Source organism: Magnolia sinica, chromosome 3, assembly GCF_029962835.1.
Source record: "Magnolia sinica isolate HGM2019 chromosome 3, MsV1, whole genome shotgun sequence".
NCBI classification, from domain to species: Eukaryota; Viridiplantae; Streptophyta; class Magnoliopsida; order Magnoliales; family Magnoliaceae; genus Magnolia; species Magnolia sinica.
In genome coordinates, this window is record NC_080575.1 from 44,938,993 (window position 1) to 44,958,491 (window position 19,499).

General features: G+C 39.6%; 1 protein-coding gene, 1 long non-coding RNA gene and 1 other non-coding gene across 3 annotated transcripts; all 3 read left to right on the forward strand.

The window, feature by feature from the left end:
• Positions 1–1,913: 1,913 nt before the first annotated feature.
• Positions 1,914–2,020, forward strand: LOC131241854 (small nucleolar RNA R71). Its single transcript, XR_009169421.1, has one exon. It is a non-coding gene; the product is annotated as a small nucleolar RNA R71 (small nucleolar RNA).
• Positions 2,021–6,766: 4,746 nt separating this feature from the next.
• LOC131241535 (uncharacterized) lies at positions 6,767–12,812 on the forward strand. The gene is made up of 2 exons (XR_009169099.1): positions 6,767–7,167; positions 12,751–12,812. It is a non-coding gene; the product is annotated as an uncharacterized LOC131241535 (long non-coding RNA).
• A 5,690-nt stretch (positions 12,813–18,502) lies between these two features.
• Positions 18,503–18,986, forward strand: LOC131241536 (uncharacterized). Its single transcript, XM_058240299.1, has one exon. It carries the CDS (start codon positions 18,503–18,505, stop codon positions 18,884–18,886), a length of 384 nt encoding a protein of 127 aa, XP_058096282.1. The 3' UTR covers positions 18,887–18,986.
• Positions 18,987–19,499: the final 513 nt, after the last annotated feature.

Here is a 19,499-nt window from a genome sequence, read left to right on the forward strand (position 1 = left end):
TTGGTTGGTGATGGCAGAGGTCGCGAGTCCTCAATAGATAGGATTTGAGTGCGCGGTCTCCATTGGCACATACTAATGTTCTGGATGGTAGTGCTCTCATTATCATCACAAATTTCAGTAAGCACTTTTTCTAAATCAGAATTTTTCAAGTCCCCAATGACTTGAATCAATTCCTCAGTTAGACTAGGTTCCAATTCCTCTTCTTCTATCAAGCAGTCCATGAAATTCAGCTCATGGATCTCATTATTATCAATGGGCTGCTTACATAGATTGAAAATATTTAACTCTAGAGTCATGTTACCAAAAGACAAGTTCATCATTCCATTCCTTCAATTTATAATTACATTTGAAGTTGCTAGGAATGGGCGGCCTAAAATGATGGGAGCTTGAGCGCTGGCATTTACATATGGTTCAGTGTCGAGTACAATAGAATTCATGGGGAAGTAGAATTTCTCCACTTAGACTAGCACGTCCTCTAAAATTCTTCTTAGTACCTTAATAGAGCGGTTAGCGAGTTGAAGTGTAATCGTGGTTGGTTTAAGCTTGCTTAACTCTATTTGTTTGTAAATCGAATAAGGTACTAAGTTAACACTTGCACCCAAATCTAGCAAAGCATGCTTAATTTGGAAATTCTCAATAATACAAGGAATAGTGAGACTTCCCCGGTCTTTGTATTTGGGTACAACCCTTTGTTGAATGATAGCGCTCACTTTCTCAGTAAGGAAGGCCTTTTTATACACATTTAATTTCCTCTTTACAGTGCATAAGTCCTTGAGATATTTAGCATATGATGGAATTTGTCTAATGGCATCAAGCAGAGGAATATTGACAGTAACCTTTTGTAGCACATCCAACACTTCTTGATATTTCATGGGGACAGTCGGATTCCGAAGTCTAGATGGGAATGGAATTGGAGGCTCATATGACTTAGTCTCTTTATCCTTTTGCCGTTGCTGCTCTTGAACCATAACCGGTTCATCATTTTCTTGAGACAGTGGCTCATCCTCCGGTATTTCTACCTGTTGCATTATCTTGTTATCGACCTCTTTTCCACTTCTCAAGATAATGATGGCCTTAGCTTGTTCATGATATAGCCCACTTAGATTTGAGTCTCCGATAAAATGTGTGTTTCTAGGGTTTGGCACGGGTTGAGAAGAAAGGGTGCCTTTTTCTCTAGCATTTAGTTGAATCTCAATCCTAGCCACAGCTATCTTTAATTCCTGATTTGATTGGATTAGAGACTAATTCATTGGAGCTTGAGAGTTCATGAATGTGGTCCATGCATCCTTCATAGATGATCGCTTTGGCGGGGGTACATATGGTGCATTGTTAGGTGCCCCAAAGAAGTTGTTTTGTGGAGGCATTTGAGGTACATTGGGTGCATTAATTTGTAGTCCATTCCTCCAATTAAGATTAGGATGGTTACGCCAATTTGGATTATACGTGTTTCCCATTGGTTGCATAACTGACCTTTGGTAATTATTTATAGCATTTGCTTGATCATGTTCATGCGTGATATTTTGTAAACTGAGATTATTGGACATTCCTTTATGTCATGCTCTGTACCACCACAAATGTTAAAAAAATTACCTAAGGAAGTGTTTTCTTTAACCATATCAACCTTCCTAATTTCCAAGGCTTCGACCTTTCTAGCCAATGCAGCGAATTTTGCATTAAGGTCGTCTTCCTCTCTTAGGACATACATTCCCACTTTCTCTCTAGGAATGGGTCTAGTTTGGTCTGATTTAGTAGAGACATCCCATGTCTGCGTATTCTCTGCTAACATATCTAGAAAATCCCAAGCCTTATTATGATCTTTGTCAAGAAAGGTTCCACTACACATCATCTCTATGAACTAACGGGTATCCATGGTGAGCCCCTTTCGGAAAGCATCAATCACGTGCCATGGTTCATAACCATGATGTGGACAAGTAATTAGAATGTCTTTGAAGCACTCCCAAGCTTGAAAAAATAGTTTATTCACCTTTTGGGAGAATGATATGATTTCTTGTTTTAGTGCACTTATTTTGTGCTCGGGAAAAAACTTTTTCAAAAACTCTCTACTTAAGGCTTGCCGTGAAGTGATGGTATTGGGTCTTAGAGAGTTGAGCCATGCTTTAGCCCGATCCTTTAGAGAAAATGAGAATAACCTAAGCTTAAGTACATCCTTATTGCTATTGTTTACTTGTAACGTTGCAATTACTTCCTCAAAGTCCTTGAGGTGCAAGTAGGAGCTTTCAGAATTCAAGCCATGAAATTTAGGAATTAATTGAATCACACCTGGTTTAAAATCAATGTTCCTTGTGTGATCAGGGAACACTATACAAGATGGTAAAGTTGATCTCTCAGGGTGTAAATGTTCACGTAAAGTCCGTGGTTGGTTTAACACATTCTTATGAACTTCATTTTCATCCTCAAGAGGAGGATTAAATTGATTTTCTCTATTTTGATTTATAGTTGGATCTGGCAGATTTGGATTTGGATTATCAACTGGGTCTGCCATGGAATCCAAGTGATGTTGAGTGCCTCTTCTAAGTGAATGATCAAGGCTTGGAACTAGTCCCCCTTTAAAGGAGAGTCGATTGTTTTGATCCCTACTCTAACGGGACATAAACCATCCACACCACACAACAAATACCACTAATTCAAATAGCAAGTATGATACTTAAAATAAAAATAAAAACTTAAGCAACAACCCATGCGGCAGGGCCGACCATGAGTGTTCAGTCCACAAACCAAAATAAATCAACGACCCAGGCGGCAAGGCCGACCATGAGGGTTCAATCCACCAAAAAAATAAAAATAAAAAAATAAAAGTAAAACTAATGCAAAAATTAAACTATGTTAATCTGGAAAATAGATTCAGCGGATGATCTTTGTGATCAAACAGTAATTGTAGGACAACCATAGCACTTGGGTGATAAAATCCCAAGCAGGGCAACCTTATGTCATAGTTAGTGCTTGAAAGACCCAACTGAATTTATTTTCAAAGAAAAAGAAGAGAAAAAAAATCTACATAAAATTTGAAGAGTTTAGAAGAAAACTTACCTTAGAAGAAAACTTACCTTAACTATCTTGCACAGATCTGATCTATCTCAATCTCTCCCCGGCAACGACGCCAAAAACTTGATTGCTTGCCTCCAAGTGCAGAGGTTTGTAAGTAGTATCTCGTGAATATAGGGGCGATCCCACAGGGAGATGAATTGTAAGAAGAAAAAAAATCAAATGCAAGACAAACTAAGTAATAAAAATTAATCTGATGATTTGATTTTGGGATTTTTAAATGGATGTAATTCAACTGAATAAAATAACACCCAAGCTTCAAAGTTCCACACATAGGTTAATGTTCCAAAATCATGATGACTTGTATAACATAACTAGGATCTAAGCACTATTGTCAGCCTAATCGGAAAATAAAACAGTTTAAATATTTTAATAAGTGATATAAAATATTAGAAAATCATGGATTTGCACCATTGATATATATTCTTAAGTGTCAGTGATTTTAAGAATTCAATATCAATGAGATAATGAAAATCAAACAAATATAATAGGTTAAGAACCTCTCCTATCTAGGAAATCTGATTGATCTAGGGTAAGCCTATCCATTAATGTGGATCTCATATAATGGAAACATATGGATCTTATAAGAGGATAAAAAACAAAACTTAAATAATAGATAAAATGCGTACACCATTCTTCTCATCATTAAAACAATCAATCATCATAATCTTAAAGAATTATTAAACCTATGTGCTTCCCTTCTAGTGAACTTAGAAAAACATAATTAAATTGTAGAAATAAAAAGCAAGAAGAAAGAAAGAAAAAAATACAAATAGAAAAGATCTAAAATTAAAAAAAAACAACTTATAAAGCTTTAATAAAACTAAAAAACTCTTTAAAAACCTTAAATTTTGCTTTGGGATGCCTTGAATAATGCTTAGGAATGCCCTAGGAAGCCCTATTTATAAGTAGTAAACTCCAATTTTTGTACAAAGTTGAAAAACCCTAGAAACCTCCTCAAATATACATATTTTCTTAAAATAGACTTCTCGCTGCATTTAAAACAGACTTCCTGCTGCGCAGTTTTCCAAAATAAACTTCACAGCTTTAGAATACACTTTTTCAGGACGATTTCAGGATTCTTCACTTCAAATTTTTGATTTTCTTCGTTCTTCACTTGGCCTTCTTGGATCTTTAGCATGTGAATTCTTCAATCTTGGTCTCCTAAGATCCATCCCTTGCCTTGGTGATTCTTGAGCATCAAATCCATGCTTTTTAGTACCATTTTTCAATCCAAGCTCTTAAATTCACCTTGCAACACATACATGAGTAAAATAGAATATTAAGCTGATTCATGTTCATAAAACCAAGATGTAAATGGGGAAAATTATGCAATATTTGAGTCTCAACATAGGACAATTAACTAGTTGCTCTAAAAGCTTGAACTGTTAAAGTATGGCGAATTAATCCCTTTATCTCATAGCTCAGGCCCCACATCTTGTGGGTTAGGACCTCGGCCAAACCCCCCTCGTGGGCTCGTGGGCCCCAAATCACATGGGATGCCTACCTCGAGTGTGTCCCCGCATCCCATGGGATACCCCACTCGAGTCTGGTGTGAAATGCGTATTAATCACCCATGGTGAGGAGTCTCCAACACGAGACTTCTCCCGTAGGCCCCAATTCACATGGGTCACCCACCCCGAGTGTCCCTGCATCTCATGGGCTACCCCACTCGAGCCCGGTGTGAAAATGCCCCTGCATTAATCTAATACAGAAGCAGTGACCCTCTGTTCAGAAAAGGATTAGGGCCCACCTAAATCTAAAATTTACATCATAACCCATACCCTAGACAGTTATAAGATCCCCTAGTTACCCGAGAAGGCCAATTTAGAACAACCCTAAAATTCTCATTGGCAAGAGCCCAGTTAATAATCTTCCAAATATCTTCATTCAAAGAGATGTTGTTATAAAAAAGATTCTAACATTCCTTTCATTCCACAAACCCCACAAGCTCTCAAAGAGGTAAATCTTCCACAGAATTCTTTTCTGATCTTAAAAACACCATCCAAGTATTCCATTATTGTGTGTCCTATTGAGAATATGTCTAGGCCACTCCAAATAAGGAAACAAAAAAAAGCCCCCATCCTGCCTAGCAGCTGAATAGTGCAAAAGCAAATAATTGATTGACTACAAATGATGGATTGACTCTGTCAACTTGCATAACCAAGTTGACAAAATGCCTTCTCATCAAAAAGACACTTGATCATGAGAGAATCAATGTTCAAGCAACAAAAGCAAGTAAGACATCTACGACAAACCATTTATGGAACACTCGTTATACAAGATCCAATCAATGCCATCCCAACCATGGCAAGCAGAAACATTATTAGAACAATATGCCTTTCTATGGATGAACAATTTCTACACACTTTTTTTTTAATACACGCACTCACACCCCTCACACACCCACACACTCACACCACAGTGGCTTTTTTATACCACAATAGGTACTTGAATCCATGACCTTGTGTTGAAACTCTTGTGAGTCTACCACACCCGATTCAATGAGAACATTTTTTTTAGTGTAGCATCTATATAACCATAAACAGAGCCTAAAGAGGTCAATCACTACTTTTAATATTACCAAAAACTATATGTATATGTCAAGTTGTAGGCTTTTCTAGGGTTACAGTGTCTAATCACCTCATTTCCATGTATAACACCAAGACCATGTGTTTGACTAAATTGCATAACTTAGGCCCCATTTGGAAAAGCAAATGGCCTTCAGACCACCTTTTTCTTTTTCTTTTTCCTTCTTTGGAAATTGATAATGAAATTTCACTAAGGAGAAAAACCATGCTAATTGCCAAAAAGCCACAAACATCACAAAAGATGAAGACCTCAGGTCCCACTAATCCAGATTAAACGAATCGTTTAAACGGGAATAAGCAGGGCGATCATAGCCACCTATAATAGATATATGAAGGCTAATTAAACTTTCCAATTATACTGAGAGTTCTCTACCAGATTTTCTTTGCAACCCAAGGAGATGGAGGCCCATTCAATCATCCTGGAAGATGCAATCAAACAGTCTTGCTAGTGAGCATTGCTTATCTGGATATATACACCAATTCTTTCTTCTTTTTCTTTTTTCCCCATAATTCCCAGCACATAGTTGAGGGAAGGACACACCTCGAACCTATTTAAACAAAACCCACCTTGAATTAAAAAAGTAATCCCCATTCCTCAATGAGCAGAATACAGAGATTCCATTAAATCGGCTCGAAATGGCTATTTAGCCCATTTGAAATAGTAATTACCAAACCACCTTTATGCATCTGTCATGCAGATATATTTGACCTTAAGGCCTAACTTCAAATGCCAGGAATATTATTTGAGTTTTAACTCAAGTAAATTAAAATAAAAGTAACTATGAAGGGTAATGCTGCAGGTCAATGTCAATGTTATGTTGCCTCATTGCTGTTGTGTCAACCATTTAGAAAAGGAGAACTCAAAATAGATGACAACAAAATGGATTTGAGAAACCAAAAACATCATTAAGGAACTACTAGTTTTCCATTTGTGCTAATATGTTATTTGAGTATTGTCATGCAAGAAGTGTTGTCAGAAAGCCTTCAATCATCAGATTTTTGGGTTGCTCGACCGGTCGTGGCCCTTGCTCGACTGGTCGAGGGAGCTGCACAACCGGTCGTGGCCCGCTCAACTCAAAGTCCAGCGAGCTTAGTTTTTTGGTATTCGGGATGCTCGACTGGTCGAGGGGATTACACGATTGATTGAGCGGGTTGCTCGACCAGTCGTGGTCATCCTTTGACCAGTCGAGGTTATGCAGATTCAAGTCCGGATCTTGTGCGGACTGCAGAAATCTGAGGCGGTTTTCGCAAAGGTGCAAAAGGGAAGTTTCCTAAACTATAAATAGGGGTCCCTAGGGCAATTCTAAGTAATTCTAAGGCTTCCTAAAGGTATTCTAAAGGGTTTTAGGATTATCAAAGGGTGTAGCAAGGGTAAGATTCGAGGTTGTTCGAATCGGGTAATTCCTCTCTCTTTGTAATTTATGCTTTCATAGTGGAATTCTGTCGCTTTGTGCCGTGGTTTTTTCCCGTAAGGATTTTCCACGTTAAATCTGTGTGTTCTCTAGCATGCTTGGTGCCATTGGATTGCTATCCTAGATCTAGATCTGTGTGATTCCACAGGCCAAAATCCCAACAAGTGGTATCAGAGCAATCGTTGGGGCACAGATCTGAATCTGAGGGATTAGTAATAATGGGAAATGTTGAGGGTCAAATATTGCATATCAGACCCAGTTATTGCATGAATTTACAAGCATGATACCGTTTAATGGCCTGATTTAATTGTATTTGTGATGCAGAGTGTACCTACAAGCATGAACTGAAAAAGGGTGCTTAAACCATGGATTTAACGCTCTGATGACACCCAAGGCAAGGGACGGACTCCAGGAGACCAAGATCGATGGAATTACACACCAGGGATCCGAGGAAATCAGGCCATTCACGTTAAAGAGGCCCGAAATTGGTGAAGAATGCAAGATCACATAGTTCCCACCATCTGATTGGTTCAAAACTTCATACATGGCCTGAGGGCCATAAATTAACCGTACATATCAAATTTCAGCCCTCGGATCACTATGGAAGTGGCCCAACGGATAGATCAGCCCCTTAAATCCTTAGGTGGGGCCCACCTGATATCTGGATATTCTCCAGTTTTGGTCTCAACTGTTTAAATGAGCTGACAAAGCGGATAGACGGAGCGGATTTCTCGAAAACATCATAATGGACCCCACTGGAGTATGAGTGTGCATAGTGCACAAGTGCACTGGCCGTGCACTGAAACGAAGAATCGGTCAAACCAACCTTTGACCGACTTCTTCTTCCAAAAAATGAAAATGCAACAGCGTTACGCCGTTCGCCGCTGTTCTGCGTTGTGGGCCCCACTCATCATCTAGTTTGAAGATCGGATCCATCCATTGCATCCAAAGGGTGGGTGTAACCCACGTCTAGGTGTCCTTTTTCCCCCATGCGAGTGTATGCGCGTTTCCAGCAGTTAAACGCAGGTTGGACGGCAAAGAAGAAAACTACGTGGGCCACACCGAAATCAATCCAAAATCAGCCATTTCTTACTGATTTTTCGAGAGGATCACAATGAACGGAGTGGATTTATCCTTAGAAGCCTATAAAGGGGCCCACCGATCATCACAGTCACGTCCGTAAGCTCTGTTTCGCAACAGAGCTTGTGGAGAAATCTTGTGGGCCACCACCGTGCATCGAAGGTTTGATCTGGACCGTCCATTGGAATCTCACCAATCCTATTATCACAGCCTAGGTGACAGAATCCCAGAAGGCAGCGAAGAACGATTTCCAATCGTCCAAACGAAAAATAGACGGTGCAAGGAAAGCTTTCATGGGCCACATCGAACCTGAGTTGCAACACGTCCTTCCTGACCAGTTTTTCGAGCCTCTTTCAATGGACGGACTGGATTTTCCATTTGACGCTGATCAGGGGCCCACCGATCATCACAACGAATCTTACGCAGGCCCTGCTTTCCGTGTCCGGCGCTGACTAGTTTTGGGGACATTGTAGGCCCACGATGATGATCAGACGGCTGATCTGGACCGTCTATCGTGGGTATCTGTCCAAAACATCCCAAGGGACATTGATCTTGTGGACAAGATGCAGGGAAAGTGGGAGTTGTTGGGCATTGTCTTTTGGCTACGAAACAAGATGCGTCGCCAGCTGCGTAAAAACGTCCGCATGAAGTTTTCCTCCACCAACCCTACTTGGCTGTTATAAAAAGGGAAAAAAAGGAGGATTCAAGGGAGAGCTGGAGGGGACGTGACCAGCCATGGAGGCGTGGAACAGGCCGGCATCAAGAGTGTTTTTCTTCCTTTTCTATTTTTCTTATTTATTTCTTTCCTTTAGAGAGTCTTTTAGCCCCAGCATGTCTATGATGGGCTAAACCTCTTAGCTAGGGCTAAGAGGTGAAGCTTGTAGTCTGATGGGAGAATTTATGCATGTGCCTTTTGTTTAGACTGAACTGATGTTGATTTTATTTTAATTAAGGGAATGCTTTTGGTTTTTAATGGTCTGTTGTGACTGAAATTACAATAGGTTTGCAATGGCTTTGAGTATTTCTTTTTCCTTATTTTGATTATGATGTCAAGAAGCCCTGTTGTTCGCCATCGTCTCCTGGGCATGGTTGGATGGCGGTACCCTTCCTAACCTTCATAATCATCTGATTGGTTGGTAATCAGTTTAATTCTGTTGTTTGCTCTGTCTCCTGGGCATGGTTTGATGATGGAATCCATTCTGATTCATATTCCTTCCATCTCGTGAAGACTAAATCAAGTAAGTTCAGTTTGATTTCCATGATTCTTAATGCAGGCATAAGATCTCCCTGATCTCTACAAGTGGATCCTCTGAATCTCTAGTTTCCCTTCCCTGAATTGTTTAAAGTTTTAGATATTCATTCCACAATTATTCCTTAAATTGCATTTGATTTTGATTACATCTTAGGCTAGTTCTAGTTCTACTTGGTTTCAGATAACGTACATGTATCAGTCCCTGTGGATTCGACCTCGGTCTTACCGAGTTTATTACTACTTCACAACCCTATACTTGGGGATTGAACTGGAAACACTAGGTATGAGATTGAGAAGTACTTAGGAAAAAATAATTTTGAGTTATAGAAGGTCAAGATGATGAGTTCCTTAATCAAACAAGGCGAAGATGGTGCTCTTAAGGAGCAAAACTCTACTATGACTGATGATGAATGGAATACTCTTGATAAGAAGGCTTTATCATCGATTCGTTTATGTCTCACGGATGAGGTGCTCTACAACGTCATGAGGGAGAAAACTGCGGCTAAGTTATGGGCGAAGTTAGAGGATGTCTATGTGAAAAAATTCTCAAAAAATCGCCTACACGTGAAGCGGCAGTTGTATAACTTCAAGATGGCAGAGGGTGGAGATCTGGAGGCTCACATCAGCAACTTTAATAAATTAGTTTGTAAATTATTGGATATAGAGGAAGTGATGAAAGATAAAGAACAGGCATGTATGTTGCTAAATTCTCTTCCGGCGTCGTATGAGTCAATCAAGGACACTATATGTAACACGAATAAAACCCTGAGTGTCGACATCATTATCTCGGCCCTTCAAGGGAAGGCTGTGAGAAAGCTTAACGTCGACATGAGGATATCTTCTAAGGCACTGCTTACATGGGGTAGGAATTTTGAACAAGGTACATGTTCTTCAGGTTCTAGATCCAAATCCAAGGGCAAGGGCAAAGGAAAAGTAAAGTGCTGGAATTGTAGGAAGGAAGGACATGTGAAGAAGGATTGTGAAAATCCTAAGTCGAAGAGAGAAGATTCTAAGGCTTCATATAAGGAGGCCAATGCTGCCACGTCTGATGGATCGAGTGCATGTGATGGGAATGTTTTGTCTGTGTCTGCTAACAGGCGGCCATACGATGATCGTAAGGACGAGTGGATGCTAGACACAGGGGCATCTTTTCACATGATTCCTCATCGGAATTGGTTCACCAGCTGCAGGGAGTGCGATGGTGAACAGGTGTTTATGGGAAATGAGATGGTGAACAGGTGTTTATGGGAAATGAGATTGCCTGTAATGTTGTGGCTATTGGTACGATGCATATTAAGATGTTTAATGGGGTGGAGCGTACCCTGATTGATGTCAATCACATTCTTGATTTGAGTAGAATTTGATTTCTCTTGGTGTACTTGAGGTAAAAGGATGCAAGTACACAGGTATTGATGGTGCTCCTAAAGTATCTAAGGGGGCACGAGTAATCATGAAAGCGCAATGACTTGGTAACTTGTACAGGTTGATCGGGAGCACTTCAAAAGGTGGAGCTGCAGTGGATGTAGCGAAATCCACCTCTGCACATGTGTGGCATGTTGGGCATGACCACATGAGCGGGCAGGGCAGGAAGGCTGAGATGCACAGACAGGGATACAGAGCAGGTGGAGCAGCTACCTGTGAGAAGAATCACACGGCAAGATCGCAGGATATCGGCGAGGTACATGGATGACTCCAATATCACAGGGGATTCATCTTCTATTCAGATGGCTCTAAGTAAGCCTGGTGCTGAGAAGTGAAAGGTGACTATGGGTGACATGATGGGTTCGTTGTACTAGACCGACATATGAGAGCGGGTGGAGCTTCGAGTGGGCCGGAGAGCGGTTGGATGTAGGTGGATCTTTGGGAGGATACAACATAGATACAGGCGATGTTGGGAGCGAAGAGTTATAATCAGAGAGAAGCGATCGGCTTTTCAGAGATATTCGCACTGACGGTATAGCAGGTGTCTATTAGATCTGTGATTGGCGCTGGTTGGCCAATGTGATCTTGAGCTGGAAGGATAGATGTGAAGTCTGCACTTCTGTAAGGGAAAGTGAAGAGCAGATCTACATGAAACAACCAGAGTAGTTTGAAGTTAAAGGGGCTGAGAAAAGACTTTACAGGAGGTCGTGGTTCGACCTGTCGCCTAGGTAGTGGTTTGATTCCTTTATGGTGAGTTAGAAATTAATGATATATAGATCGCCAATTATGACATGACTGAAATCAATGTACTGAAGACTCGGTTAAGTGGGACATTCAGGATGAAGGATCGAAGGGCTGTAAAGATAGTTCTCGGCGTTGAGACTGAAAGAGGAGCAGGCTTTGGTTATCTCAGGTAGAATACCTTGGGTAGGTATTGATCAAGGAGGTGGTGGACCATGTAAAGCCGGAGAGCGTTCCTTACGCGTCTCTCCTCAAATTTTCCTCAGGACATGTCCCAAAACAAATGAGCAAAAGTAGGATATCTCATGAGCCTTATTCGAATGCTGTTGGTAGTGTATGCCATGGTCTGGATTAGATCAGTTATTTCACAGGCTATCAGTGTTATGAGCAAGTACCCCGGCAAGCAATATTGGGTAGCGATGAGATGGTAAGAAGACTACGTCTTTCCTTTTGAGAAGACAGGATTAAATGTGGTTGAGCATGTGGATTTAGATCCTACAGACATGATCAATAAGAATGTTCCTGCAGAGAAGTTCAAGTTCTGTGCAACTTCTCTGGGCTTGGCGATGACGGAAAAGAAAGATGGAGTGTGCACGAGAAGCTATGATGCGATGAAGAGATAAGAGAAGTGGTCAATGAGCTACACAGATGAAGATTGAAGACTTGGTGGAGATTGTTGTCAGAAAACCTTCAATCATCATATTTTTGGGTTGCTCGACCGGTCGAGGGAGCTGCACGACTGGTCGTGGCCCAATCGACTCAAAGTCTAGCAAGCTCAATTTTTTGGTGTCTGGGATGCTCGACTGGTTGAGGGGATTGCATGACTGGTCGAGCGGGTTGCTCGATCAGTCGTGGCCATCCTTTGACCAGTCGAGGTTACGCAGATTCAAGTCCGGATCTTGTGCGGACTGTGAAAATCTAAGGCGATTTTCGCAAGGGTGCAAAAGGGAAGTTTCCTAAACTATAAATAGGGGTCCCTAGGGCTATTCTAAGTAATTCTAAGGCTTCCTAAAGGTATTCTAAATGGTTCTAGGGTTATCAAAGGGTGTAGCAAGGGTAAGATTCGAGGTTGTTCGAATCGGTAAGTCCTCTCTCTTTGTAATTTATGCTTTCATAGTGGAATTCTGTCGCTTTGTGCCGTGGTTTTTTCCCGCAAGGGTTTTCCACGTTAAATCTGCGTGTTCTCTAGTGTGCTTGGTGCCATTGGATTACTATCCTAGATCTAGATCTGTGTGATTCCATAGGCCAAAATCCCAACAAGAAGGTCCCAACATACTATTTGAATGCAAGATGGGTAAAGATGGGTAAAATAATCATAGCTTTTGAGGTCAGTCGGAAGCTCAGAAAAGATCCACATACAAGTTTTATTAAGCCCTCTCTATTCCCTTGTGAAATTTTTTTACAAGAAACACTTTCATCTTTGGGAACACCAGATTAACGCTGCATTTGGATGTACAGAAGAATTGAATTGCTGACATTCAGATTAATCAAGAGGAAGTGATGACAAAAATTGGTATATCCTAGTATTTGCAATGGACAAATAGCCCTGTTTGATTTTCCAATTCGTTAGTAAATGCATAATAATTATTTCCTTATGTATTTACTGCACTCTTCCCTGTATTTGAATTGACCGCTTACTTTTTTATACAAAAATCGAAAAGGTTGCAAAATATTTGTGGGTCCCACCGTGATGCGTGTCGTTTATCCACACCTTTCATCCATTATGCTAGCCGAATTTATGACATGAGCCAAAAAAAGAGGCATATCCAAAGCTTAACTAGACCATGCCACAGGAAAAAGTGAATCAAACACTTACCGTTAAAAACTTCTTGGGACCACTATTTCTTTTGGTGTGGGCCACTTGAGTGTTGGATCTACGTCATTTTTCGGCTTATCAAAATGTTGTGGTAAAATGGATGGACGGAACAGATATGTCATATACATCACTGTGAGGTCAAAAAATTTAAACAAGCTCTTTTGAACCGGTTTCCAAGGCAGAAATTCCCGTGGATTTTCAAATGGGTGAAACTGTAATAATTACCGATTTACAGGGTATTTACAGCATTGAAAAATCAAACAGGCCCTTAAGGTAACATAATGGCACATACCTCATTGTGAATGCTAAAGAAGAAACTACAATGACTTCTTCTTCATCCAAACACATCATAAAAGTTTGAACTAAGATGCATAATAACAAAAATTCATCCCAATGAAGTAGAGATAATAGCAAATCATTGACATATACACTGAACCCATCAAACAAAGATCATACATAAACAAATGAAATGAAAAGGAAACAAAATGCTCATGAAATGGGACAATAATCCATCCAATTCACAAAAATACTTTTAGATTAAAATTAAAGTGAAAAATCTAACCTATAGCTTGACACATATGCTTAGTTGTCATTTGCACTGCATAAACCTGGTATACATGGTATAGTGGTCCAGGAATCTAAGCCAATCATCTGGAAGCCCTCGTGAATGGGTCATGGTACAAAATTCTCACCCAACTTACAATCTCAACCATTCCAGAGATTGCATACAATTCAACTTTTTTTTTTCTTTTTTTTTCTTTTTTATATTAGTGATAACAATTTTATAGAAACAAAGATTAGCGGAATACAAGATTGAAGGCATGCCAATAAGTTCGAGATGATCTCGTCGCTCACAAAGTATTGCCAACATTTAAACCCAAAAAGAGCAATAAAAACACAAGATTTAATAATCATGACTGACAAGATATGGCTTGTTTGTTTACAAGGAATCCATAGTGTGGAATTACATATGCATAATGATTTCCTTTTACAACACTGTACATGGATTCCAGAAAGAAGGGGTTGTTTGTTTCGCAAGCAGAAATCCCAAATTCAAGTCACAGCAGTCACATTGTATATTGCACCAATGGGATGAGTGTAATTATTACTTCGTAGAACCCACATTTTTCTTTACAATACAAACATTCTCTGCTTCTGTTATCTTTTTTTCATTACCATCATCGTCTAAGCCTTATCCCGATATTGGGGTTGGCTACGTAAATCTTGTTCCGCCATTCCACTCTATCAAGAGTCGTACCTTTAGTTAGACTATATGTCATCAAGTCTTTTCTTACTACCTCCGTCCACATCCTGTCAGTAGCTACTCAACCTATTAGTAACTACTCAACCTGTCATTATTGACACATGTATATATTTATTCATTGAATTATACTGAGATTTTTCGATACTTGAGTTTATATGTATGGATGTGATTATTTCATGATTATGTATGCGCATATATATTCAGCTTAACCATTATGAGGAGGCGTGACCAACATTTGTCAATAGTGATGTTACTATTGGACAATGCTCTATGACCCCTGACATGATATATGCGTTTTATCTACGCTGTCCATTTATTTTTTTCAAGTCATTTTAGGGAATGATCCCAAAAGATGAGACAGATCCAAATATAAGGGAGACCACACCATAAGAAAACAATGTTGATTGAATGTCTATCATTAAAAAAATTCTAGGGCCCGTTGTAATGTTTATTTGCCATCCAACCTATTGACTAGGTCACACTAACTTGGATGAAGGGAAAACACAAATATGAGCTTCATTCAAAACTTTTGTGGCCCCCAAGAAGTATTTAATGGTCAGTGTTTAATCACCACTAGTTGATTCCTATGGTGTAGTTCACATGAGAGTTTGATATGCCTCAATTTTGGGTTCATGCCCTAAATTTATTTAGAAAAATGGATGAATGACATTGATAAAACACATACATCATGGTGGGGTCTTGACGCAGGGATGCACGTGATGAGATTGATCACCATCTTCCTCAAGGATAACTACTTCGAATCCACGGAGCTTCTCTGGACTCCTCACAAAGACTTCTCAAATCCACGAGGAAAAAAAACAAGAAAAATATAAATAAATTCTATAAAATTCATAATTTGATTGATGAATGTCTAATGTGTCTCCCTACATCATTAATAAAGAAAAAAATAAACCAAAATTCATAATTACCAAAGATATCAAAATTCTAACTCTAATAAAAATCCTAATTATAATAAAACTTTTATAAAGCCTAATTTCTAAAAATAAAAATTTCAAATAAACTTTTGCTAGAAGAATCCTAGCATAATTACAAATTATTTCTAAAAAGGAAGAAAATCAAAAACTCTAAAAATAGAAAAATATTAAAAAAATTCAGAATTACTAAAAATAGTAATTTTTTCTTTAAAAAATTCATTTTTGAGATGAAAGTATGCATTTTCTGACGAAACGGACAAATGTGACCCACCATGTTAGTCGATTCACCTTAGATGGCCCGTTTCTATAAGGATTGATAGGTTGTGTGCCCCGTAACAATACCCGGATCAAAAGTTACGGTCAATTTACGGTCCACCTTCTTTTGACCCAACTATGTCAGTAGAGCACTATCCGTAGCTAATGGCTAGCTGACATAGTCAGTAGGCAATCCCCATCCAAGTCATTCATCCTGTGCTAACCTAAACGTAATAATATTAGAAAAAATTCAAATATAAATGGTCTTTAATAGATTAATTGATAGCAAGAACTAATAGTTCATTCCAATTTCCAACGTAGGATGAACCTAGTAGTGACCACTGGATCTCAACCAGAGGTTCTTAATTTCTAACTTATTATACAAAGTAATATTAATTAATTAATCATTTTAAGCTTTACTATATTTATATTAATTTACTACTACTTTCCCCAGTTTGGGTGGGATCTGAGACTAGAGTTGGTGAGACACGAGTCTAAAGGAGCCAGAATCAGTTTGAAGGACTGGACCATGACCGCAGTTCTCACCTTGATGCATGCATTGTATATCCATACCGTTCATTTGTTTTGTCAATTTAAATTAGGGCATGATAAAAAATGGAAGCCGATACACATTTTCAAGTTGAGCACACCATGAGAAACATTGAAAAATTTCAAGTTAACCACACCATAGAAAACGGTGGTTATTGACCATTAAAAACCTTTTGTGAGCCACATAAAATTTTGGATAAAGGTGATATTTTTTTTTTAAACCAAAAAAAAAAAAAAAAAAAAACTTTCATCCAAGTCTGTTTGACCTTGTCAACAGGTTGGATGGTCATCAAACATTACGGTGGACCTTGGGAAGTTTTTAATGGTGGGCATTTAACGACCACTGTATCCCGTAGTGTGGTCCATCTAAAATTTTTATCTTCTTCAGTTTTTGGACCATGCCTTAAAATAAGTTGTCAAAACATGTGGACAACATGAATATACAATGCACACATTGAGGTGGTGGGCTCCCTGGTCAGGGACCCACCCACATCGCTGGTAGGGCAGGGTGGTCAGGGTCCCACCTACATCGCTAGTTCCAGGGTCGCAGCCAAATCCTACTCGGTCTAGAGTTCGTTCAAGCCTTGATTTTGAATTGGTCATGGCCGAAATCATGAAAAATATTAATTTTGACCGCAGTAAGCCTAGTTGATCGCTTTATCAGGGCTTTAGATTGGAACTGGGTCCACAAACCTGACTCAAATTCGACCATTTTACAAAACCGGTAAATTAATTATACAAGGTTCCCATTTAGTATCCCCAAGAGTCGAACTTCATAGAAAGGTAGCATGGGAGGCAGATTTCTTGCTAAAGCCTTTCGCAAGAAGTTCTTGCAGTAGGATGCTAAGTGGGGCCGATCATGATGTTTTTGAAAAATCCACATTGTCCATCTGTTTTCCTAAATCATTTTAGGACGTGAGACTAAAAATCAGGTGATCCAAAACTCAAGGCTACCATACAAGAAGGAAAATTGGAGAAAGATTTGCCTCCAGTTAAAACCTTCTGGGCTCGAAAAAACAAAAAACTTAGCCTCATACGGAAATATTTTGGCTGTACAAATGTTTAATCAATGTTCACTGAATCTCCACTACTATTTACTCTCATGTGTCCCACTTGAGTTTTGGATCCATCTGATTTTTGGTATCTTCTCTTAAGATAATCCATTAAGAAAAAAAAAAAAAAAAACAAATGTAGGGCAGATTTTTCAAAAACATCATGGTGACTCAACCTATCATCCCAGTGCATGAACTTTCTGTGAAAGGCTTTTGCAGGAAATCCCTCTCCATTGGCTTGTACACCTCTCCTTAAAACCCTAACAAAAATGATGCATATTGCGTCCTGGCTCCACGGTGCGTATATTTTATATCATTTTAGGTCATGAGTCCAAAAATGAAGTAGACCCAACTCTCATGTAGCAATACCATAATAAAGAAGGGTGATTTAACGACCATCTTTAAAAACTTATTAGTCCACAAAAATTTAGATGAACTTAATATTTTTGTTTTTAATTCATGCAAGTAATCAATGGGTTGGATGACAAATAATCATTATAGTGGCCCATAAGAAGTTTTGAATGGTCGGTGTTCAATCAACATTGTTTTCTCGTGGTGTAGTTCACTTTATATTTGGATCTGTTTCATTTTTAGCCTCATGTCTTCTGAAAAAAAAAAAAAATAATAAAAATGGACTGCGTGGATAAAACACATATATCATGATTGTGACCACGTAGCAATGTCCATTAGGGGCGCAGATTAGCTACTGACAGGTTGATTAGGGAGACTCCCTACTGAAGTGACCTCACCAAGTTCTGTGGGCCCACTATGATGTATGTTTTGTATCCACAACGTTCATCCATTTGTCTCCCCACTGTTTTATGCGGTGGAGTCCACTCGAGCTTTGGATCTAATTCATTCTTTAGATCATGCCCTAATATGATCTCTCCAAATGGATGAACAGTGTGGATATAAAACATATATCATAGTGGGCCCCACAGAACTTCGTGATGTCACTTCAGTAGCCAGTCTCACTACTCAACCTGTCAATAGCTAATCTCATTTGGCCATCCGCATACAACAAAAATCGAGAAGCAACTCCGGAGCATTTCTCCTTTCCTCTTTTCAAAATGTCCACCTTGAAAGAGATCTTAACCGGCTGCCTGGTCGCCGCGACGATCCGGCTCACGGTACCGGCCGGGGTGGCCCGCCCGGCTTCTTTGGTTGGGCCAGCTCTAGTTCAATACCGGCTCAACCTCATGATGTTCTGCAAAGACTTCAACGCTCGGACCCAAAAATACATGCCTGAAACCCCAATGTCCATCACCATCACCGCCTTCAAAGACAACACCTTCGAATTCACTGTCAAATCCCCATCGGTCACGTTGTACCTAAAGAAGGCCGCTGGGACTGAGTGGGGCAGTAGCCAGCCCGGCCACACCATCGCTTCTACAATCACACTCAAGCATGTGTACAAGATCGCCAAGGTGAAGCAGTCCGATCCTTATTGCTAGTACATGCCGCTGGAGTCCATCTACAAGTCAGTGATTGGGACCACGAACGCGATGGGGATCAAGGTCCAGAAGGAGCTGGATTGATGGTGGGGATTGATTGATGAACAGTGATGTCAATTTTAAGGTTTTGAGCAGAATGATTTTTGTTTCTTTTCTGTAATTTTAGCCAACGATGAGTAATTCTAAGTTCATGATTTGATAGTGTCTTTTAATACTAATTTTTAGTTTACTGTTCTAAGAGTGTGGGCTTTCTTTTTTAAGTGCTGAATAAAAGCAAGACATGTTTGGGCAATGGTTTGGTCATCCAAACCGGTCATTGGTTGGTCCCACTTTGAATGTGGCCACCTCTAAAAACTTCAGGGAGAACAATTGTATCTGTTAAGCTGGTGGGCCTTTTGCTATTGAAGGAATGGAGGAGGGATTGTGAGTGGTATATTTTATCGGGGGTGAATTCAGTGGGTTTAGTTGTGGTTTCACATTTTTCCAGTGGTGTAGCTCGCTTATGTTTTGTATCGATCTAAATTATGTTATGTATAGTGAATATGAGGTGGCACAATGGATGTAGTGGATAACACAATGACGGTGGACCCCCTTAGATCAGGTGTCGGCGCAC